This window comes from Geotrypetes seraphini, chromosome 12 (genome assembly GCF_902459505.1).
Source record: "Geotrypetes seraphini chromosome 12, aGeoSer1.1, whole genome shotgun sequence".
Taxonomy (NCBI): domain Eukaryota; kingdom Metazoa; phylum Chordata; class Amphibia; order Gymnophiona; family Dermophiidae; genus Geotrypetes; species Geotrypetes seraphini.
Window position 1 is genome coordinate 120,121,169 of NC_047095.1, and position 23,282 is coordinate 120,144,450.

General features: G+C 43.7%; 2 protein-coding genes and 1 long non-coding RNA gene across 8 annotated transcripts in view; 2 read left to right on the top strand and 1 right to left on the bottom strand.

Annotated features, from left to right (window-relative positions):
- Positions 1–429: 429 nt before the first annotated feature.
- LOC117346890 lies at positions 430–2,589 on the bottom strand. The gene is made up of 3 exons (XR_004536676.1): positions 2,432–2,589; positions 1,104–1,205; positions 430–773 (listed from the first exon to the last, which is right to left on the bottom strand). It is a non-coding gene; the product is annotated as an uncharacterized LOC117346890 (long non-coding RNA).
- Positions 2,590–6,013: 3,424 nt separating this feature from the next.
- On the top strand, positions 6,014–12,423 carry FKBPL (FKBP prolyl isomerase like). 4 transcript variants are annotated; one of them, XM_033917106.1, is made up of 2 exons: positions 6,014–6,086; positions 10,320–12,423. In XM_033917106.1, the coding sequence occupies exon 2, from the start codon at positions 10,671–10,673 to the stop codon at positions 11,505–11,507; it is 837 nt and encodes a 278-aa protein (XP_033772997.1). In that variant the 5' UTR covers positions 6,014–6,086; positions 10,320–10,670; the 3' UTR covers positions 11,508–12,423. The 4 variants fall into 4 exon arrangements, with proteins under 4 accessions (XP_033772997.1, XP_033773000.1, XP_033772999.1 ...); XM_033917109.1 differs by having other exon boundaries at positions 6,053–6,071; XM_033917108.1 differs by lacking the exon at positions 6,014–6,086 and adding an exon at positions 6,198–7,148.
- A 7,958-nt stretch (positions 12,424–20,381) lies between these two features.
- The window catches only part of ATF6B (activating transcription factor 6 beta), a 47,425-nt gene continuing 44,524 nt past the window's right edge, over positions 20,382–23,282 (top strand). For 2 of the 3 annotated variants that reach the window (XM_033916473.1, XM_033916474.1), the window contains exon 1: positions 20,383–20,585. In XM_033916473.1, coding sequence (XP_033772364.1) covers positions 20,510–20,585 — 76 coding nt within the window. In that variant the 5' untranslated portion in view covers positions 20,383–20,509. Of the gene's footprint in view, positions 20,586–23,282 lie in introns of all 3 variants that reach the window. The other variant, XM_033916472.1, reaches the window with a different exon arrangement.

Here is a 23,282-nt window from a genome sequence, read left to right on the forward strand (position 1 = left end):
TGGATTACCAACTGTCTGGCCTCCCCAAAAATTGGCGGTTCTAGATTGGTGCCCCCTGTCCACCCGTTTCCTGATGTTCTACTTTATATCTTCATGGCAGCCACCACGCAGCCTCAATGAGCAGGCCTGCCCTGCAGATTTAAAGTACAGGAGCTGGTGATGGCTGTACCACAGGATGAAGCTGGGGCTAAGGTGGAGCTCTTGAGCCCCCCTACCAAACTAAACAGCATTCCGCTGCCTATGACAGGTATAGCAGGATAAAAAAACCTCCTCATATACAAATTATATCCGTGCTCTCTGCAATGCAAGTAAATCCACTGAAATTCCAAAGATTGAGAAATAAAGGGCTTAACTGCATTAGGTTACAGAGCGGTCCTGATGCAGATAAGCCCTTTATTTGTCTCCTGAAGGACCAGACAAGGGGTCAGATGATTTTTTAAAATAAACTTTTTATTTTCTAAAGCAGCAGTTTAGAACAGCAAGTGGTAATTCTGGCCTGCTCCTTCCCCACAGTGTGGGAGTTGGTGAGCGGGCCTTCATTCTCTCACTGTTGAACCAAAACTGGTTTCTTATGCCGATCAAGGAGCAGCTAAACGGTGGGTGGAGGGACGAGTTGATGTTAGCCTATCAAAGTGCCTAGAAAGAGCCAGCACCAGACCTTTAACCTTAGGTACCGCCTCTCTGGACAGCCTGTCCAGAGTGAGGCCCTGGCGTGGGGTCAAACGGGGCAGACCCTAATGGCGTTGTCTCATTTGTCACCACCATTTTCCGACCTGCAAAAAAAAAAAAAAAGCAAAATACATGTATTACACACTTTGTTTGTAGGAAAGAGAATGGGAAAGAAGACAGGATGGATAGAAAGTGATAGAACAGCTTGTAACCTTGGTCATCTGACTTGTTTCTCCCCATATACAACAAAACTATAACTTCTCTATAACAGAGTTGTTCCTTCTCTCTGAACACCCTACAGAACCCTTATCCATACTGGATCCCAGCCCTTTTTAGTCTGGTTAACCATCCCTTTTTTAAATAATTCCTAGCATCCTGTTTGCTTTTTTGGCGCTAACCCCCAAGGTGGAAGAGGTCAGTGGTAAAACACTTACCTTTCGACAAACTACAAGATGCCTTTATAGCCGTGGCAGCCTCTTCTCCCCCTCTTCTCCGGCCACCAACAGAGGAGATCTTTTGGGCCACATAGCGGCAGGCTGTGGAGAGAGGAGGGAGAGACGCAGACTTAATGGGAGAGAGAGGAAAGGCGATATCCAAGACTGTTGTGTACGGATATGAAGAGCAGGTACAAGACTCCTATTTGCTTTAGGATTGAGAGATATCGGGGGGCAGGGGAACAACAGTAACACAGTAGATGATGACAGAGAGGGGTCATGGTCCATCCAATCTACCCAAGAAGGCGACCAGTGCCCTGCCTACCATGCCACGTAGGCCCAAGTCACCCATGGTTGTGAAGAAAAGAAGTTGCGATGAGTTTTGAACTACTAAGATACAGCACAATCATGAGAATGGTCTTTCCTTTTAGGAACAGAATTTTGGCTTTTTACCTGACAACAAAAACAAATCTATTTTCTGGACCCATTAGGGTACCAGCTGGTTTTTCTGCGATTTTTTTTTTTTTTTTTAAATTACTTTCACACTCACTGTAAACCTTTTTTTGTCCTTATTCTAAGACCTCCTTGTTAATGGCAGGTTATTTTTCAACAGAACTATTTTGACTTCTAGTCTTTGATAGCGGACAAGATATATAGACCTATTTAAGTGACCTCCGGGGGCAGCAAAGGGTGCACTCATTCTCCGCACTACAGAGTGCAAGGACAGACATCAGGAAGTGACTGCAAATGTTACTCAGTACAAAAACCCAATGGGTGGATGCCCATCGCATCCACCCATTGGGTTTTTGTACTGAGCAACATTTGCAGTCACTTCCTGATGTCTGTCCTTGCACTCTGCTCTGTTTTATGATTCCTCTGCTTATGGTTGTATGTTCCTTTGCAGTTGCTAATAAAGATAATTAAAAAAAAAAGGAAGTGACTGCAATATTCCAAGATGACCTCCATCATCATTAAGTTAAAGATATTCTGAGAACGAGTGTAAGGAGAAAGGTCACAAAGCTCTGGGAGACTTTCGTAATCCTAATAACATAGAAACATGATGGCAGATAAAGGCCAAATGGCCCATCCGCAGTAACCATTATCTCTTCCTCTTTCTCTAAGAGATCAGGTGTATTGCAAAAGATTATTTCTAGTATCCACAATCAGCAGGTCAGAAATACTCTTATAAATGTAAGAGGATCTCAAGATAGGCCCTTTCCTAAGTTTGTCTTCAGATGCCTGTTTAAAGATCATTCACTTCCTCCTCCCATGGCCCCCTTCCTCCCCTATAACATCACAGTTAAGCCATTACTGTATTAATTGCTCACCATTGATGATTAATCAGACCATAGTATAGAAGCAGCTCTGGAGCCACAGCTCGACCTTCTTGCTCTCTCAGTTTCACTACACCACACCTCAGTTATACTGTATAGGAAGTGAAATTAAATATCCTGCATTCTGCCTGATTGGGGAGGTGGAGCCTATGGGCTAAGGAATTGTGGGACATGAAGTTTTTGCTTTTTTTTTTTTTTTCCCCTCCCTGAGTCTGCTTTAGTTTATCAGATTCAAATAACTTTATTGGCATGACAATGTTACTTGTGTTGCTAAAGTAATGCATTTACCAACCAGTTCCAGGTTTTTCAGGACAGCCCTGGATTTTCTCTTTAAAAAAAAAGACGACTGGTGCTTGGTGAAACTGATTTCATGTAAGGCAGGGGTGTCAAAGTCCCTCCTTGAGGGCCGCAATCCAGTCGGGTTTTCAGGATTTTTGCAATGAATATGCATGAGATCTATTTGCATGCACTGCTTTCATTTTATGCTAATAGATCTTATGCACATTCATTGGGAAAATCCTGAAAACCAGACTGGATTGCGGCCCTTGATGGAGGGACTTTGACACCCCTGATGTAAGGGGCCTAATAGTTTCAGTGGCAGCACACAGGGACCTGGAGATCAATTCCCAGGTTAAGCTGTCATAAGAACATAAGAACATAAGCAATGCCTCTGCTGGGTCAGACCTGAGGTCCATCATGCCCAGCAGTCCGCTCACGCGGCGGCCCAACAGGTCCAGGACCTGTGCAGTAATCCTCTATTTATACCCCTCTATCCCCTTTTCCAGCAGGAAATTGTCCAATCCTTTCTTAAACCCCTGTACTGTACTCTGCCCTATTACTCCCTCTGGAAGCGCATTCCAGGTGTCCACCACTCGTTGGGTAAAGAAGAACTTCCTAGCATTCGTTTTAAATCTGTCCCCTTTCAACTTTTCCAAGTGTCCTCTTGTTCTTTTATTTTTCGAAAGTTTGAAGAATCTGTCCTTCTCTACTCTCTCTATGCCCTTCATGATCTTATAAGTCTCTATCATATCCCCTCTAAGTCTCCTCTTCTCCAGGGAAAAGAGACCCAGTTTCTCCAATCTCTCAGCGTATGAGAGGTTTTCCATCCCTTTTATCAAGCGTGTCGCTCTCCTCTGAACCCTCTCGAGTAACGCCATATCCTTCCTAAGGTACGGAGACCAATATTGGACGCAGTATTCCAGATGCGGGCGCACCATCGCCCGATACAATGGCAGGATAACTTCTTTTGTCCTTGTTGTAATACCCTTCTTGATTATGCCTAGCATTCTATTTGCTTTCTTAGCGGCTGTTGCGCACTGTGCCGTCGGCTTCATTGTCATGTCCACCATTACCCCCAAGTCCCTTTCTTGGTTGCTCTCATTCAATGATATCCCTCCCATCGTATAGTTGTACCTCGGGTTTCTGTTTCCAACATGCAATACTTTACATTTCTCAATGTTGAACTTCATCTGCCATCTCGCCGCCCATTCCCCCAATTTGTTCAAGTCCCTTTGCAATTCTTCGCATTCCTCTTTAGTCCCAGCTCCACTAAATAGTTTTGTATCGTCCGCAAATTTTATTATCTCACACTTCGTGCCTGTTTCTAGATCATTTATGAATATATTAAATAGCAGCGGCCCGAGCACTGAGCCCTGCGGAACACCACTCGTGACCCCCATCCAGTCCGAGTAGTGGCCCTTCACCCCTACCCTCTGTTTCCTACCCGCCAACCAGTTTCTGATCCATCTATGTACGTCTCCGTCCACTCCATGGTTCTTCAGTTTCCGGAGTAGACGTTCGTGAGGCACCTTGTCAAAGGCTTTTTGGAAATCAAGGTATATGATGTCTATGGGGTCTCCTCTGTCCATCCGTTTGTTAATTCCTTCGAAGAAGTGCAATAAGTTCGTTAGGCACGATCTCCCCCTGCAGAAACCATGTTGGGTTGTTTTCAAAAGTTCGTTTCTTTCCAGATGTTCATCGATGTGTTCTTTAATCAGTGCTTCCGTCAGTTTCCCCGGAACCGAAGTCAAACTCACTGGTCTGTAGTTTCCCGGGTCACCTCTTGATCCCTTTTTAAAGATGGGCGTGACATTGGCTATCTTCCAATCCTCCGGGATCATGCCTGTTTTCAAGGATAGGTTGCAAATTTGCTGCAGTAGTTCCGCTATCTCCTCCTTTAATTCCTTTGCTTTTGGCTAGCCAGGGATACTGCAGAGGGAGCAGTCATTGCTCCTGCTGTGACATTATGCAACAGCAACATCTAGTGTTGGAATTTAGATTCCAAAATTATACAACTTTCTGGTTGGAAACCATATTTGTTTGTTTAATGTTCTAACTCGGAGGTAGGCAAATCCGGTCCTCGAGAGCCACAGACAGGTCAGGTTTTCAGGATATCCACAATGAATATGTATGAGATGGATTTGCATGCACTGCCTTCTTGAGATGCAAATCTATCTCGTGCATATTTATTGTGGATATCCTGAAAACCTGACCTGCCTGTGGCTCTGGAAGACTGGAATTGCCTACCCCTGTTCTAACTGAACATACAATATACAGTATTTGGCTACTGTTGTCCCCTGAGGAAGGCAGCATTGTCACCGAAACACGGATCCTTGTCAGGACCTAACCTATATTGTATGTGAAGGACTTGTTTTTACATTTTGAAAATTTTAACATTAATAAAGCATATGTAACTTAAGGTTGGTTAAGACATCTCCTGTGCCTTTTCCTTTTGCTGTTCTGTTTGACTAGGAGGCCTGGAACCTTCTTTCCTTTTTTGTTTTTTCCCTGTACACTTCTACAACTAAAATCTGCCTCTGCCATCTTCTGAAAAGCTTTGTCTCAGGGTTGGCCTGTGGTTGAGGATTGTGAATTATGCTCACTGGACTGAGCTGGGAACATAGCAGGCAGAGCTGCCCTAAGGGGCTGGTGTTGGCAAGGAAGGCAGCTGCCTGTCTGAGTCAGTCTGTGGCCTAAAAGGGGACAGTTTTGGCCAGTCACTGCAATGAGCAGTGAGCCAGCTCTTTGGGTGTGCTTAGGCACTCCTAATGGGATGTGCCTCCCACATCACTCTCTTGCAGCATCTGAGCTGCTACAAGGTTGGGAAATGGGGGTTGGGAGGGTGTTAGGCACCCACAAAACTGTGAAAGGAAGCAGTTGCCATGGGGTTGGATCCCAGCCCTTCTGAGCTGGAAACTGCCTGAGTGATAGAAGTCCAAACCCCTGGCATTCCTGCATTGATTGATGCATTATTTCTGACAAGTTTTCCCTGCAATGCTTTGACATGGGCAGTGCATTCTCAGGCTCAGCAGACAGGTCTATTTCACGCCCACTGCATGCTGGGACTTGTAGTTCCTGAATGCCATAGAGGCCTAACTAGAGATGATCTGATTTCTTTGGATGGGCCATTCTGTCTTTATGTGCCAAGTCAGCAGCATTGTTAATATAGGAAATTGGAGATCAGGTCTCCCCTCACGGGGAAGGGAGCAGGGAAGTGGCAGGGCCGGTTGCTAAGGAGGTGGGACAGGGCCTTGGACTGCAGCCTGTCGCTAAGGAAGTGACGTCAGAAGAAGGCGTGACCGACGTGGCTCTGAAGGAACGTGCGGGTAGACAGCCTGGGTTCTGTGCATTTGCTGTACGTCTATAGCAGGTAACGTTTGCAGTGTGCCTGTGCTATGTGATTTGCTGTTTGCAATGTGTGTGCCTGTGCAATGAGAGTTGCATATTTGCTGTTTGCAGTGTGTGTGCCTGTGCAATGAGAGTTGCATATTTGCTGTTTGCAATGTGTGTGCCTGTGCAATGAGAGTTGCATATTTGCTGTTTGCAATGTGTGTGCCTGTGCAATGAGAGTTGCATATTTGCTGTTTGCAATGTGTGTGCCTGTGCAATGAGAGTTGCATATTTGCTGTTTGCAATGTGTGTGCCTGTGCAATGAGAGTTGCATATTTGCTGTTTGCAATGTGTGTGCCTGTGCAATGAGAGTTGCATATTTGCTGTTTGCAATGTGTGTGCCTGTGCAATGAGAGTTGCATATTTGCTGTTTGCAATGTGTGTGCCTGTGCAATGAGAGTTGCATATTTGCTGTTTGCAATGTGTGTGCCTGTGCAATGAGAGTTGCATATTTGCTGTTTGTAGTGTGCAACATGTGTGTTTTCATGGTTATGTGTGTCTGTTGTACGTGGTGTGCCTTTTGGCATATAATTCAAGTGTGCTCTTGTACATTTTGGCATCCTTTATGCCTGGGGTATGTGATTTGTGTTTGCAAACAGAGCTGTGTGCTGTTAGCATGTCATAGGTATGTTTGCAGGCACTGTAAATATGTGATATGTACATTCTACAGCCCCAAGAAACTACTCTTTCCCAGCACAGAAACAGCGAGGAATGTGGAGAGGCAGGATGCTAGCAAAGAGTGGAGGTGAGACATGAAGAGAAGGAAGGGAGCCGCCCGCTGTCGTGACTGCGACATGTTAAAGAAATCCATGGACCCTAGACACAAAGCATTTGATGACAGATAAGGCCTGCAAAAGTCATCTTGTCTCTCTCCAGTTTACTTCCTGGTGTGATGCCACAAGCCACTACTACTTATCATTTCTATAGTGTTTCAGTGTAGCTGATGGGTGTATGCAAACTGGGTTTTATGCCCTGACTGGTGGAGTGCCCCAGGGCTCCTCGTTATCAGCTATGCTGTTTAATCTGCTCTTGGCTCCGTTTGGTAAGTTATTCCTAGGATTTTAGGAATTCAATACCGTGTATGTGCTGATGATGATACAATTTCTGTTTGAGTTTCCTACCAATCGCTCTTGATGGTTTTCAGCGGTTGTCTTCTTATATGGATGCTATTGGAGATTGGATGACAAAGAACAAACTTCATTTGAATATTTCTAAAACAAAGATTTTGTGGTTATCTGTTGCTGGATTACAGGACTTTTATGTATGACGGAGTTCCGATTCCGATATGTCAGGAAATTAAAAGTTTAGGGGTGCTCCTTGATTCAGCTCTGCCTTTCACAGGGCATATTGCCGCAGTAGTGAAAACAGTTCATTTAAGATTCACATGGTATTAAGGTTGTGTCTTCGGAGAATTTTCAACAAGTCATGCAGTTCTTTGTACTGCCGCACCTGGATTATTGCAATACCCTTTTTTTTTTTTTTGTGGACTTCCAAAGAAATCTTTAAGAGTATTGCAAGTTGCACAAAATGCAGTGGCGAGAGTAATTGGTGGCATTTCCCGCTTTGAGCATGTAACTCCATTATTGGCCAAGTTACACTGGCTTCCAGTATCTTGGAGAATTCAGTTCAAGAGCCTGGTGCTAGTGTTTTAAAGCCATCCAAGACGTTCTGTCAAAAAGGCAGTTTGTGCTTTGGTGTCTACATACATGCCCTCTCGATCTCTTAGGTCAGAGTCACAATATTTGTTGGGAACTCCTTCATTGAAGTCTGTCGCCAAAACTACAATATATTCAAAAATTTTTAGTGTTGCTGGACCGCGTATGTGGAATGCTTTACCTATTAATATTCATCAGATTCCGGTGCTATTATCCTTCTGCAAGTCGTTGAAAGTTTATTTTTTTTTTTCAGAAAGCTTTTGGAAATGGAGATCTGTGCAATTGAGCTGTTAAATCATTCATTTGTCTCTCTTAAATATGATTCTAGAGATTTTAAGAAATTGTGGTGCGTTATGTTTGTTTACTGATTTGTACGTGTATTTTTGTAACCCGCATAGATTCTTTGGATGTGCGGGATAAAAGTGTTTTTAAATAAATAGATAAATAACCTTCTCTACTGCCAATTCCAGGCTACATCCCTTCTCTCTTGCTGCACCTGACGCCTGGAACAGACTGTCACAGTCCGTATGTCAAGCTCTTTCTGGTAGTATTCAAATCTAGGTTAAAAGGGCTTTTCAAGATTTGCTTTTAACTCCTAACTCCCACTTGCTTGTAAAGCACCCATGCCTGTTTTATCATTCCCTCGCTGAGAAACTCCCTAACCCCCCCTACTTGTCCTGTTTATCTGCTTGATTAGATTGTAAGCTCAACTGAGCAGGGACTCTCTCTTGAATGCTTAATGTGCAGCGCTGCGTACGTACAGCAATGTTATAAAAATGATTAGTAGTAGCTACAGAACATAAAAAAATACATTCTGAGCTGGAAAACCCAAAGGCAGCTACACACACACAGACAGTAGCCAAAGGAACTGTTTTCAGGGTATCCATACGGTAAACCAGTTTTTCCTAAGTCAGTCCTGGTGAACCCCTTTGCCAGACAGGTTTTCAGGATATCCACACTGAATATGCATGAAAGAGGTTCATATATAATTAAGGCAGTGTGTATGCAAATCAACTTTGGTCCTCGACCTGACAGCTTAGCTTCATAGAAACATAGAAACATAGAAATAGACGGCAGATAAGGGCCCACGGCCCATCTAGTCTGCCCACCTTAATGTCCCTCCCCTACCTTTGCCCTGTGAATAGATCCCATGTGCCGATCCCACACTTAGCTTCAACGCTAACAAATGCAAGGTCATGCACCTGGGCAACAATAATCCATGCAGAACGTACACATTAAATGGTGAAACCTTAGCAAGGACTATAGCAGAACGGGATTTGGGGGTGATCATCAGTGAAGACATGAAAACGGCCAATCAAGTGCAGAAGCCTCATCCAGGGCTAGGCAAATGCTGGGGTGTATCCGGAGAAGCTTTGTTAGTCGGAAGCCCGATTTCCTAATGCCCTTGTACAGAACCATGGTAAGGTCTCATCTGGAGTACTGCGTGCAATTCTGGAGGCCACATTACCGTAAAGATGTGCTGAGAGTCGAGTCGGTACAGCGAACGGCCACCAGGATGGTCTCGGGGCTTAAAGATCTATCATATGAAGAAAGGCTGAACGAATTGCGGCTATACTCTCTCGAAGAACGTAGGGAGAGAGGGGACATGATTGAGACGTTTAAGTATGTCACTGGTCGTATCGAGGTAGAAGATGATATTTTCCTTCTTAAAGGACCCTCCGCCACAAGAGGACACCCGCTGAAAATAAAGGGCGGGAAGTTTCATGGCGACACCAGGAAATACTTCTTCACCGAAAGAGTGGTTGACAGCTGGAATAAGCTCCCAGTGCAGGTGATCGAGGCCAGCAGCGTGCCGGATTTTAAGAACAGATGGGATGCTCATGTTGGATCTCTACGAGGGAAAGGTCATCAGAGAGCGATTAAATAGAGGGGTGGGTCAGTGGTGTGGGCAGACTCGATGGGCCTCGGCCTTTTTCTGCCGTCACTTTCTATGATTCTATCAAGCTGTTGCATATTCATTGTGGGTGTTATCCTGTGAACTGGAGTGAGAACCCCTGCTTCTTTTAGAAATGTAACCAAAAAATGTCTTTAGTTCCTCAACTCAAAGCTAGAACCATTAGATTTGGTAAAATTCATCAGCCTTTTATCCTGTTACGCTCTGATACATTATATATCAGATTTAAAGCTACTCTAAATACGTGGCTTTTTAAGAAATCTTTTTCCTTATACTTTTCCCCTGTCCTGTCATATACTGAATTTTTGTAGCTTTTCATATTATAATTGATATGCAATTTGTCCCTACCCCGATGTGCTGGACCATTTAAGATTGTATTATGTATAGTTTGCTTTGTTTTAATTGTATGTGCTGGTTTTATGCTCTTATTGCTTTGATACCTGATGACATTGCGATATAACACATTTTTACAAAGAAATAAATAAAGATCTGAGAGGGGTTGTTTTTATTTTTATTTTTTCCAAAGCTGTTTCCCACCATGGTGATTTTTACACTTTAAATGTCTTGATATGTTCTAGGAGGGATTTTCCATGTAACCTTTATATTAATTAATGTTGGATTTTTTTTTGTTTGTTTCCCTCAGGTGCAACTGAGGTTATTGACCTGCAGTGAGATAACAAGTGAAGTCTCCATTCTCCAACCCATTCACGGAAGGATCTAGGGCTGAGTTGTGTGACCAGAGGTTCAAGAACTTTCTGCAGAAGGTTTTGAGGGTGGAGAAACTGCATGGTTGAATTTCTAGCTCTACAGTAAGCTCCAGGGTTCAGGGAGATGGTGGAATTTCCACAGCCAGATGAAAAGTTGAAGAATCATGCGATGGACGTTCTAGAAGTTTCTCTGTATCTTTTCCATGCTGAAAAAATCCCTTGCAGAGAGACCCTCTCATTAGGACTGAACTGGCCAATCACAAGACAAGAGGCTGAGCCAGTTCAAAATGAATAACCTTTGCCCCAGGAGCTCAAGCCCTTGGGCCAGTCCAGATGGCACTTTTACAAAAACAATCCTGGTGCAAGGCATGGGGGTGGCGAAACCCAAGGAGGGGTCGCTGTGCCATGTACGCCTCGACCGAGAAGAGGGTGGGGCTTCTGCAGGACTGTTCCGATGCACGACTGGCCAGTGGACGGAGCTAATATTGGGTGAGGGGGACGTGCCCACAGATGCTGTGTTGGATCAGTGTTTGGAAACCATGCTGGATGGGGAGGTGTGCCGTGTCCAGGTATCGGCCACACAAAACAGTCGCAGCTGCACTTTCAACCTCAGCTTGGCAGGGTTCACCTGCGTCCAGGACTCCTGGAAAATGCCATTTGAGGAGAAGTGGAATCTGGCCCTGCGCGATAAAGAGCGGGGAACCCAGAACTTCCGACAGGGAAATGCTTGGGGAGCCGCACAGCGCTACGGACGGGCACTGCGGTTTCTGGTTTCTGTAACTGCTGCTGTCCCGCTGGAAATGGCAGAAGAATATGATCGGACCAAGATGGCCCTGTACGCCAATTTAGCGGCATGTCAGCTGCGGCTAGGCCAGTATGAGAATGCCGCCCGCAACTGCGACAAGGCGCTGGAGAGAGAGCCACGTACCATCAAGGCACTGTACCGCCGCGCTGTAGCCCATGCTGCCCTGAACGAACTGGAGAAGGCGGGCGTGGACCTGCAGGAGGTGCTACGGCTGGAGCCGGGGAATGTGGCAGCGCAGAGGGAGCTGAGGCGATTGACGGAGAAAGTGCGGGAGCAGGATGCTGAAATGGCAAAGAAAATGCGCAAACTCTTTGTTTAAAACACACCTTTGCTGACTCTTGGTTACTTCCTTTTTTCCAGCATCTACAAAAAACAATCATCTTACTGTTTTGAGGTTGTTCAGGAAATACGTCTCCTAAACGCTTCTGAATTGATATAGTTTTGATATTATTGATGGGGCTGTCTATAAGGGAGGGACACCACCAGTGCCTAAATGGCTCTTTCCAATGTGTTGCTGTCCTGTAATGTATGATCAGAGTTAAATAAATCCACTGTTGTTTGACTTTGCAATCGGCTCACCAGAAGGAACAATACAAACTTTGTATCACTTTATGGGACCCCCTTTCAGTTCTCTGAGGGCAGCCATCTTGTCACGAAAGGCAGCAGTGATGTCATACAGGCCAGTTTCTGAGTGGATCCTGATGGGGGCCATGTCAGAAATGGATGACATCTTCCTTTTTTATTTTAGAGTGCTTCCTCCTACCTAGGGGTGACTGGACTTCATGTCCCAGCAGGCTGTTGGGGAGACCATGTCTACTGTGGATGACGTTGCGTTTCCTCAGTGTTGGTCAAAGTACTTGGGTAAAAGTAAAAATAAAAGTATATTTTAATGCTTTAGTAAAAGTACAGTGAAGAACACATTAAAAATTTTACTTGATTGAAAGTAAAAAAAAAAAAAAAAAAAGGTTCTTGCCTAATGTAATACCTTATGAGTAAAAAAATACCACAACTACGGTGAATGCGGCTATTGTTAAACGTTTTTATCCCAACAACTTTATTACTCTACAATTTAATCCCCTTTGCTTTTAGTAAAACTAAATTTTTGAAAAAGACTTGTCACTCTTGTGACTGCACTCGTGAGTCATTAATCCAGCACAGCTAAAAAAAAAACCAAGTTTCAAGTTTATTTGTTCTTAATGAATCGCCTATTTTAAATTACTAGGCGATGTACAATACCATAAAATATAGAAATAAAACATTGGTGACTACATACACACAACTTTTGTTATACAATAAGATTATCCAATGATACATACATATAAAAAATTTTTTAAAAATGTTATTTATAAGTAAAAACATACAAAAGTTAAATATGGGTAAAAACATACAAGAATAGTGAGGATAAATTGGGGGAAATTACAATATTTAAACAGGAAAGAGAGAGAGACATAAAAGGGAAAAAACAAATAGGATGGGAATCTGTGTTTGTCAGTTAAAAAATCCTTGATTAAAATATTAAGAGTCGTAAGCATCTTTGAAAAAAAAAGTTTTTAGTGCTTTTTTGAATATGGCTAAATCCTTTAATTCTCTAATAAATTGTGGTAAGAGATTCCATGTCTGGGGGGCCATAATTGAGAACATGTCTTGACGTCGGATACCTGTAACTTTCAAAGATGGGATCGAAAGAAGGTTGAACGAAGTAATCGTGTAGAGTTATAGGGAATTAACCACCTATTAATAAATTGTGGCTCACTAAAATTTATGGCTTTAAAAACTAAGAGTAATAATTTAAAAGTGATACGGTGGCTTACCGGGAGCCAATGCGATTTAATTAACAGCGGGGTGACATGATCATATTTTTTTGCATTGTAAATTAATTTCACCGCGGTATTCTGTATTAATTGCAGCCTTTTTTCTTTTTGTGTAATATTAATGAGGAGAGAATTACAGTAATCTATTTTGGAGATGATTAAGGAATGAATTAATATGTTAATAGATTCAGGTTGTAAGAACTTTGTAAGTGAGCGGATTAAACGTAATTTATAAAAGCAAATTTTGACAATGTTATTGATATGGTCATGATAAATAAGTTTATCATCTACCAGTACTCCTAAAATTTTTATGGAAGTTACCAAGTCTAATTCAGTATTGTTAATAGAAATTGGAGAAGTTAATTTTGCATCTCTTTTCCATGAAAAAAGCATTGTTTTTGTTTTTTTTGAGATTTAAAACCAATTTGTTAGTGAAAAGCCAATTTTTTATTGATACCAGTTTATTGTTAATACTTGTAATGTTATCTAAGTTTTCGGGGACTAGAGGATGAATAAGTTGTATGTCATCAGCGTATGCAAAAGCTGTGAACCCTAAAGACTGAGTTAAACTAAGTAATGGAGAGAGAAATATATTAAAGAGAAGAGGAGATAGTATTGAGCCTTGTGGAATGCCATAATTTGAAGAATAAATTTTGGATTTTTTATCATTAAAGCTGATGACAGAAGAGCGATTTGAAAGAAAAGAAGAGAACCAAGCCAAAACTTGGTCTTTGATTCCAATTGAATCTAGACCAGTGGTTCCCAACCCTGTCCTGGAGGAACACCAGGCCAATTGGGTTTTCAGGCTAGCCCTAATGAATATGCATGAAGCAAATTTGCATGCCTATCACTTCCATCATATGCAAATCTCTCTCATGCATATTCATTAGGGCTAGCCTGAAAACCCGATTGGCCTGGTGTTCCTCCAGGACAGGGTTGGGAATCACTGATCTAGACGATCTAATAATAGGTCATGGTCTATGGTGTCGAAGGCGGCAGTTAGATCTAGGGAAATTAAAATTACTGATTTATGGTGGTCAAGAAAACCCAAAAAATTTCAACAAATGCATTAGCTGAAGTGGATTGTTCAGTCTGATTTAAAAAAAAAAAAAATTCCTTCAAATCAGGCCAGGTTACATTATTACTGATGTCTTCTGACTGGGTCTGTGGGTTTTGAGCACGTTAATCTCTGACACACTTGACATCCATATAGCCAATAGTATTTTATTATCATTCTTGTCATTATCGTCTGCATTAGAAGTGGTGCTGTCTGATTCATCATTTGCATCTTCACCTTTGTTATCATTGTCATGCCGCCAATTACAAAGAAGGCTTATACAAAATTGAAATCTTTGTCCTTTGTTTCGTCTGATGGAAAACTTTGAATATCTTCAAGAACTGATGCAAGAACCTTATGAGTGTATGTTGTTGGGCAGACTATATGGACCGTAAAGGTCTTTATATGCCATCATCTAATATGTTTATGTCAAATGTGTGGAAACCCTTCAATCTTAAGGCCAGAGAAGAAGACTTCCTCTCTAAAGACAGTTACTCCAGTGGCATAATAAGGGACGGGTGGGTGGGGAAGGATGGGGGGGAGTGTGGATCCACCCCAGACGCCAACTTGGTAGGGGTGCCAGCATCTCTCCTCTCCATCTCCCCACTGCTTTCTATCCCTTCCCCGACCCATGCGCACCTTCACTTCCCTCCCTTTCGTTCCTCTAGCTCTTTGCCGACGAGCAGCATCTCCAACGTGCTGGCCTCGCTCTCCCTCCGACATCACTTCCTGGTCCTGTGACCAGGAAGTGACTTCGGAGGGAGAGTTGAGGCCAGCATGAGCAGCAAGTTGGAGATGCTGTTTGTGCTGGGAAAGTTAAAGAGGGGCGGGGAACGAGTGGGGGCAGAGAAGTGGTTGTGGGGCCACCCTCCCACGTGCTTCTCACCCTTGCTATGCCACTGAGTGACCCCAATATAGGGTTACCATATGGCTCCAGAAAAAGAAATAGAAGTAAAACCCGGATGTCTCAATCCGTCCTCCTTTTTCTGGAGCCATATGGTAACCCTACCCCAGGGGTAGGCAATTCCGGTTCTCGAGAGCCGGAGCCAGGTCAGGTTTTCAAGGATATCCACAATAAATATGCATGAGATAGATTTGCATCTCAAGGAGGCAGTGCATGCAAATCCATCTCATATATTTTCATTGTGGATATCCTGAAAACCTGACCTGGCTCCAGCTCTTGAGGACTGGAATTGCCTACCCCTGCTCTACCCCAATATAAAAATCTCCATGGGATGACCAGCAGTCTGTTGTGATAGCAAGTTTTGGTGAACAGACATATAACTCTTATCAGCCTCAGCTTCGTTGGTGCTTCAACGTGACCCAGCTTATCGCTGTCCTGTTTGGCTAGAGATCGTTACTAGTTCAAAAAAACACAGGCAAAGACTGTTCTTGTAGGCCAGGGATCTCAAAGTCCCTCCTTGAGGGCTGCAATCCAGTCGGGTTTTCAGGATTTCCCCAATGAATATGCATGAGATCTATGTGCATGCACTGCTTTCAATGCATATTCATTGTGGAAATCTTGAAAACCCGATTGGATTGCGGCCCTCAAGGAGGGACTTTGAGACCCCTGTAGGCTATATTCACTGAACCTTCCTAGGAAAACAAAAAATACCCAAAAGGATGTAGGGGAGGACATGCTTTTATGCTTTTGGGGTATTTTTTTGTTTTCCTAAGAAGATTTTTGGGGGATTATATTCACTGAATAACAAAATTAAAGATGAAATGATCCACTATTTGCATGACGAGGTTTGCTATAGCAAAATCCTGTTCCCAGTTTTGCTGTTTCATTTGGTTTACTGAGGAATTATCATTCACGTCTCCCTTCCGCTTTTTACTTTTAACTACAAGCATCAAATGTAACTAAGGGCGCCTTTTATCAAGCCGCACTAGCGGTTTAACGCGTGCTACACTGCGGGACGTGCTAGCCGCTACCGCCTCCTCTTGAGCAGGCAGTAGTTTTGGGGCAGCTCTGGGGTTAACGCGCAATGAAAAGTCGCACGCGTTAACCCCGCTAGCGCAGCTTGATAAAAGGAGCCCTAAGAAAAAGTAGTAAAAATTGGCAACATTATGTACTTCTTTGCAAGTAAAAGTACCAAAACCTTTACTTAAGTACAGTAATTAAGTTACATTTACTTAGAAACCATACATCACTGCATTTCCTGTACTTGAATCCGAAACTGTGATGTCGCGAGCATTTGGCATTTTCATGAAGGGAGTGTGTGGGGAAGGATTAGAGCTTGCTGGCTGCAGGTGATGATTTTAATCCTTAAAGCAGGGGTGTCCAATGTCGGTCCTCGAGGGCCGCAATCCAGTCGGGTTTTCAGGATTTCCCCAATGAATATGCATGAGATCTATGTGCATGCACTGCTTTCAATGCATATTCATTGGGGAAATCCTGAAAACCCGACTGGATTGCGGCCCTCGAGGACCGACATTGGACACCCCTGCCTTAAAGGAAGGGTTAAAATTGACTCCCAAATAAGCAGGGTATGAGTTGCCCAGAATTCAGGAGATGGCACCTTGTTTCACGTACCTTATGTCCATCCACCATTTTTTTTCATTCTGGGTACTGAATTATATTTATGTATCAAAAAGAAGCTAGTTTTCTTAATTAATGATAAGGTTGTGCACAGCAAGCACCTGATCAAGAATCCAGAATTACTGTCCCCTGAGGCAGCTACCCACCTTTAGAAACAGCAGAAAATCAGATAGAGAGAAAGATTAGGGTGAAGGGCTTGATCCTTTTACAGAAGCAGGAACTATATTCTCACGGTGGGGAGGAGAAAGGTGGCTTGCAAAGGCTCTTTATCGATAGACGTCGCAAAGAAATCTGACTTTTTATCCTAGAGACAGTTTGGCATGCCTGTTTCTGATATAATTCTGCTACAACTACTGAATAACAATAGGGAGGAGAAAATAAAAAAAGAAAAACTGGTGTCTAGGAATTACATTAGATAACTGGATAAGACTTCTCAGTATACAAATAAGCAAAATATATGTCGGCTTATAAAGTAAGTAAAGTGTTCACATACACTCAGAATTGTGAAATTTGACCAAGAGCGTTAGCTCCTATAGCCAAACCCACTGCCTCATCGCTGTGTATGACTTATTTTGAAAAAGAGCTTGAAAAAGGAGATACTGTTCAAATGCTCAACTAGTTTTCAATGGCAAAAAAGAGAAAGAAGTTCCCACTTAGCTTTCAACTGTGTCAGCAGGTCCCGATGTGGACCATGTTTCAAAATTCTTTCTCGAGGGACCCAGAGGGTGATGTAAACTGCTCAAAATGCCAAGGAAATAAGGGTAGTGTGATATGGGCAAAACACCTTGTAATCATATATATAACGTAACTTTACTTCACTGCTTCATTCATATGACGGTGATGGGGCGGTGGGTTTGGCTATAGGAGCTAACGCTCTTGGTCAAATTTCACAATTCTGAGTGTATGTGAACACTTTACTTACTTTATAAGCCAGACATATATTTTGCTTATTTGTATACTGAGAAGTATTATCCAGTTATATAATATTACTCTGACTTCTTTGCCCTTTAAGCTACGATATCATACACCCTCTATTATATTCAGTGTGACTTAGGAATTATATTAGAACAGGAGTGGCCGAGTGCAGTTGTCAAATCCATCCTCAGACTCCACAGATCCAGGGGCAGTCCCCTCGGAGCAGGAAATTTGGGGGCCACAGCTAAAAGAGGGTGAGCAGCATTAGGCATAATATACCACAATTCTCTACAAGGAATCTATGCGGCTTACAATAAGACTTTGATTGTATTCTTGAGTTACAATATTACATCAGTTCATGTGTTATTTAAGTGATGAGGTGATGGGTAGGAAGATAGTTATAGGGAGAAGAGATATGTTTTTAATTTTTTATGGAAGTCAAGGTAAGTGGAAGGTTGCCTTAGATATATTGGCAGCTTAGTGGTCCTTGATGCTCAAAGGTAGCTTCAAACATCTTCTTCCGCCTAACTTGTTGAGGCGATGAGAAGGTTAATTTGAAGCACAGTGGTATTTGTGATTTGAGGAAGGAGCGAGGGACTTTGATATCAGATATTGACCATTCGAGTTTTCTCCATAGATTGCTTTGTGAACCATGCAGGCCATCTTGAGTTATTCTTCACTAGAGAATGACATGGGGACAAATTTGTCCCCATCCTCGCAGGAACTCAGTTTCCCCATCCTGTCCCCGCAAGTTTTGTCCGGTGGCAAGTCAAATGCGTACAAGACAAAAGCGCACAGACAAGTGAACGCAAGCCAATTCAGCGCAACGACAATTCAGCGCAAGCTCTGCCTTAACTGCACAAGCCTGATTTTAAAGTGTTTGAAGCTTGCACAAACGGCACCCTCTCTGAGACTTCGGAGGTGACCAACGGAGTGCCGCAGGGCTCAGTCCTGGGACCATCCCTTTTCAACATATTCATAAGGGACTTGACCCGAGGGCTTCAGGGTAAAGTAGCACTGTTTGCCGACGATGCCAAACTGTGTAATACAGTAAGCGAAAGCAATCTCAAGGATAGCATGATGCATGATCTGATCACGTTGGAAAACTGGTCCTCGATATGGCAGCTGGGCTTCAATGCTAAGAAGTGTAAGGTCATGCATCTCGGCAGCAGAAATCCATGCAGAACATACACCTTGAATGGAGAAACACTAGCTAGGACTTCAGAAGAACGGGACTTGGGAGTAATCATCAGTGCAGACATGAAGGCTGCCAAACAAGTAGAGAAGGCCTCATCCAAGGCAAGGCAAATGATGGGATGTATCAATAGAAGCTTCATTAGCCGCAAACCTGAAGTCATTATGCCACTTTACAGAACCATGGTGAGACCTCATCTGGAATACTGTGTGCAATTCTGGAGGCCACATTACCGTAAAGATGTGCTTCGAGCTGAGTCAGTCCAGCGGATGGCCACTAGGATGGTCTCCGGACTCAAGGGTCTCTCATACGAAGAAAGACTGGGCAAATTGCAGCTCTATACTCTAGAAGAGCGCAGGGAAAGGGGTGACATGATAGAGACATTTAAGTACGTCACAGGTCGTGTCGAGGTGGAAAATGACATATTCTTTCCCAAGGGACCCTCGGTCACAAGGGGACACCCGCTCAAACTTAGAGGGAAATTTAGTGGTGACACCAGGAAGTATTTCTTCACAGAAAGGGTGGTGGATCAGTGGAACAAACTTCCGGAGCAGGTGATCAGAGCCACCAGCGTGCTCGACTTTAAGAATAAATGGGACGTCCACGTGGGATCCCTGCGAGGGTTAAGTTAAGGAGCTGGGTCATTAGCACTCGGGCTTAAATGGGGTGGGTCAGTAGAGTGGGCAGACTTGGTGGGCTGTAGCCCTTTTCTGCCATCATCTTTCTATGTTTCTATTCTATGTTTCTATGAGGATGGAGCTTGCAGGAATGGGGCAGGGACAGGAAAAGAACTCAATGGGACATGTCATTCTCTGTTCTTCACAAAAGCATTTTCTTTCTCGCCCCCCCCCCCTCTTTTCCAAACCAGAGAGATTCTATACACTTCTCCCTCTGTATTCGCTGTGATAGGGGAGTAACAGAACCGCAAATACAGAAAAAAACGCAAATAACTTTTTCATATGTTATTCGCTGTTTTCTATTAAAAACCATCGTGAATAGGGTGAAACCGCGAATACCATGGTGGGAGACCTGGCCTGTTCCTGAAGGAGAGGCAAAACACGGGGAAGAAAATGCTGGGAATCAGCGATTTTCTCTGTAAACGCTTGGAATCAGCAATTTCTCTATGTAAGCTGATGTAATTTGGGGGGAGGAGCCAGCAAGCTAAAAACCGTGAATAATCGAAACCGCGAATACGGAAGAAGTGTAGCTGGTTTTATTGAATTTTGAATAGGAATTGGAGGTTTTGGTTGAAGTTGAGGTTTGATATATAGATTCTGGTATTTATCTAAGGGTGAAAACATTTCTTTCTGAGGGAGAAGTGTACAAAAGAGGCTGGGCAGGGACAAAACTGGACCACAACAGGCCAGAGCCTGGTGATTGGTGGCGGTGGCCAAAGAGCTTTGCACTACACTTATGTGACACCAGAAGCCCTGTCAACCAATGAGACAACAGGGCATAGAAGCGATCAGACTACATCTCCCAGCAGCCCCCAGGGCTTCCCGCGCATGACGGCGCTCCTTTATAAATTGTTGTTGTTTTTTTTAATTTAGACGCATACGTGCTTGCCTCGCTCCACCTTCTTTGCCCGTCAATCGTCTCCTCCCCACCAATGGGCACCAGTGCTGGAAACCACGTAGGGGCGGGCGCAGCGGCGCGGGGAAGTGGGCGCCGATTGGCGGTTGCTCTGGGAGATGGCGGCCAGAGCGGGCCGTGATTGGTGGCGGGGCGGAAGTAGAGAGCGGTGGAGGCGTAGAGCCAGAAGCTCCTGAGCTCCCCCGGAGTCTTCACGGCCGCCGCCGCCATGGGCACCGAACTGTACATCAGCGAGCTGGACAGCCGCTTCTTCCGGGACAACCTGCTCAGCAACGAGGACTGGGGTGAGGAGACCGGAAGCGGAAGTGCACGGGAGCGCTATAGGAGAGGGAGGGGCATAGAGCGCGGTATAGTGCCAGGAGGGAGGAGTAACCTTGAGCATCTCTACCACTACCACTACTATGAATTATTTCTAGCATCTGCTGCTGGTTTATTTGGGGGAGGGGAACAGGGGTTATTAATTAACAATTATTAATAATCATTAATTAAGTGGGAATAATACTGCTGAGAATGTTGCGGGTAATAGTAATTATTCGCAGTAGTGAGGTTCCAGAAAATGTTTGCGAACCACGAAACACTGAGGGGTCCTTTTACGAAGAAGCGGTAGCGGTTTAACGCACGGAATACCGCGCGTTAAACCGCCTGCCGCACTGGTACCTAACGCCTCCATTGGCGAGGCGTTAGGATTTTAGGCTGCCGCGGGGGTTAGCGCGTGATGAAATGTCCCGACGCGCTAACCCCCGTAGAGCGCGCCTTGATAAAAGGAGCCCTGAGTCCATTGAAAAATAGAGCTAGAGAGTGAGGCAGGGACAGGATTTGCCGCCGCCTCCGTCCCCGCAGATAACCGCAGGAAACCGTCCCGTGCTTGCCCTGGATTGGTAGCGCGGAATTCTGCTACTCTTTTGGGTTTGGGCCAGCTGCTAGTGACCTGGATTACCCTGCCCCATTCCACCCATCCCCGCCCCGTTATGCCCGTGCCATGCCCCTAGCCCTGCCCCCCCCCCTCAATCTGCTCGTCGCGGATGCCCCTCCTGACACAAATAGGCTTTTCAAAAACCAGACGAAAAGCCGCCTGGACATACCCTCTAAAAAGAGGACATTTCCGGGTAAATCCAGACATCTAGTAACCCTATGGATTGGCCACCGTGAGAACGGGCTACTGGGCTTGATGGCCTTTGGTCTGACCCAGTAAGGCAATTCTTATGTTCTTAGTGTCTATTTCAACCTCAGTACTTCTACACCAGCATTCTTCAGTGCAAGACTTGAGGGTCAGTGGCTTGGCTCATTCATACTCTGATTCTTCCCTCTCCTTAAAGAATGACATTCTGTCACCACGTCATTCTCTAGTTCCAGCATTACACCTTGTGCCTCAAAACCACAGAAAATGAACAATGGATCCTATGGGAAAATAGGGTTAGGTTTCTGAATGAATAGGGTTACCATTTGGCTCCAGAAAAAGGAGGATAGATTGAGACATCCGGGTTTTACTTCCATTGCTTTCAGTGAAAGTAAAACCCAGATGTCTCAAACCATCCTCCTTTTTCTGAAGCCATATGGTAACCCTATGAATGAAGTACTTATAATTCACTCTCTGGAACCAAAGCCTGACAGTGAGGTGAAAGTGAAAGCAAAAAGCTATTTTTTTTTAAGAGCCGATCTGCGAATATATGAGCACAGCAGCGCAAATGGGGAATATTAGTAGCAATTAATGCAACCGCGGATATGCAAAATCGCACATCAGGAAGGCACAAATAATGGGAACAAACTGTAGCTATTGTGCTGGTGATCCTAGCTGTAGCCTTCTCTTGATACTGGATCCCTTATCCTGGGGGAATCCCAACCAGTCAAGGAATCTGTAATGAATACTCATTAGATTGATTTGCATGCGTTACTTCTGCATGCAAATTTTTCTGATGTATATTCAGCTTGGGTATCCAGAATACCTGATTGGCTGGGGTTCCCCCTGGACAGGTTTGGGAACCACTAGGTTACACTAACCAGAGCTTTCCAATTGTCCTGGGACATCCCTTAGCCAGTCTGGTTTTAAGGATACCCACAATGAATATGGATGACAAAATGTGCATATACTGGGTCTTTAATTTATACAAATCTATCTTGGTGGACCAGCTCAATCATTAGATGGTTGCCTAGGGCAATTTTTTTTTCAAAACAATTATCCATGATAATGTATGAGGTGTGATCAAAAAATACAGCGAATGCTGATGCCATTCAACTTGTTTGGTGCAGTCAGTCGGTTGAGAGAAAAGGTGTGTTTTAAAGTGTGTCGTAAATCATTCACATGAAATTTTGTTTCAAACTGCAAAAAAGTGCTCAAGAAACACACAAAATGTTAAAATTAGTGTATGGTGATGCTGCTGTGACCGTGAAGACAGTTTACAAGTGGTTTGAGCGATTTCATAATGGTTGTGAATTGGTTGAAGACGAGGAGAGAGGACGTCCTTCAACATCAAAAACCCAAGAGAATGTTGAAAGAGTAAACAAAATGATTTGATCAAACAGGCGATTGACTATTACGGAAATTTCTGAGGATCTGAACATCTTTTATAAGGGCTTATTAGAGCATTTAAGAAACGAAGTGCGTAGAAAACAACCTGAGAAATGACAATGTCTTACTGTAATAATTTTTTTTTTTTTTTAATTAAAGCATTTACCATATTTTTTTTATCACATCTCATATATAGCTCACTTCAGAGTCCTTTAACTAAGCTGCAGTAAACATTGGCGTTAGTGTGTCTTTACGCAGGCTAATCTCGTGTGCTAAGTCCATTTTTACTGCTGCCAGAAAAAGGACAATTTTCCTGCTTTTTTGAGTTAATGTGTAATTTTGCCATTATGTAGCCATTTAAAAACATTAGCACGTGATCACTTACTGACACCTATTTTGTAGATGGTAACGTAAATGCACTGATTGGTGCAGAAACACCTGTCTGCGATAAAAATAAACATATTTTGTATGTGCA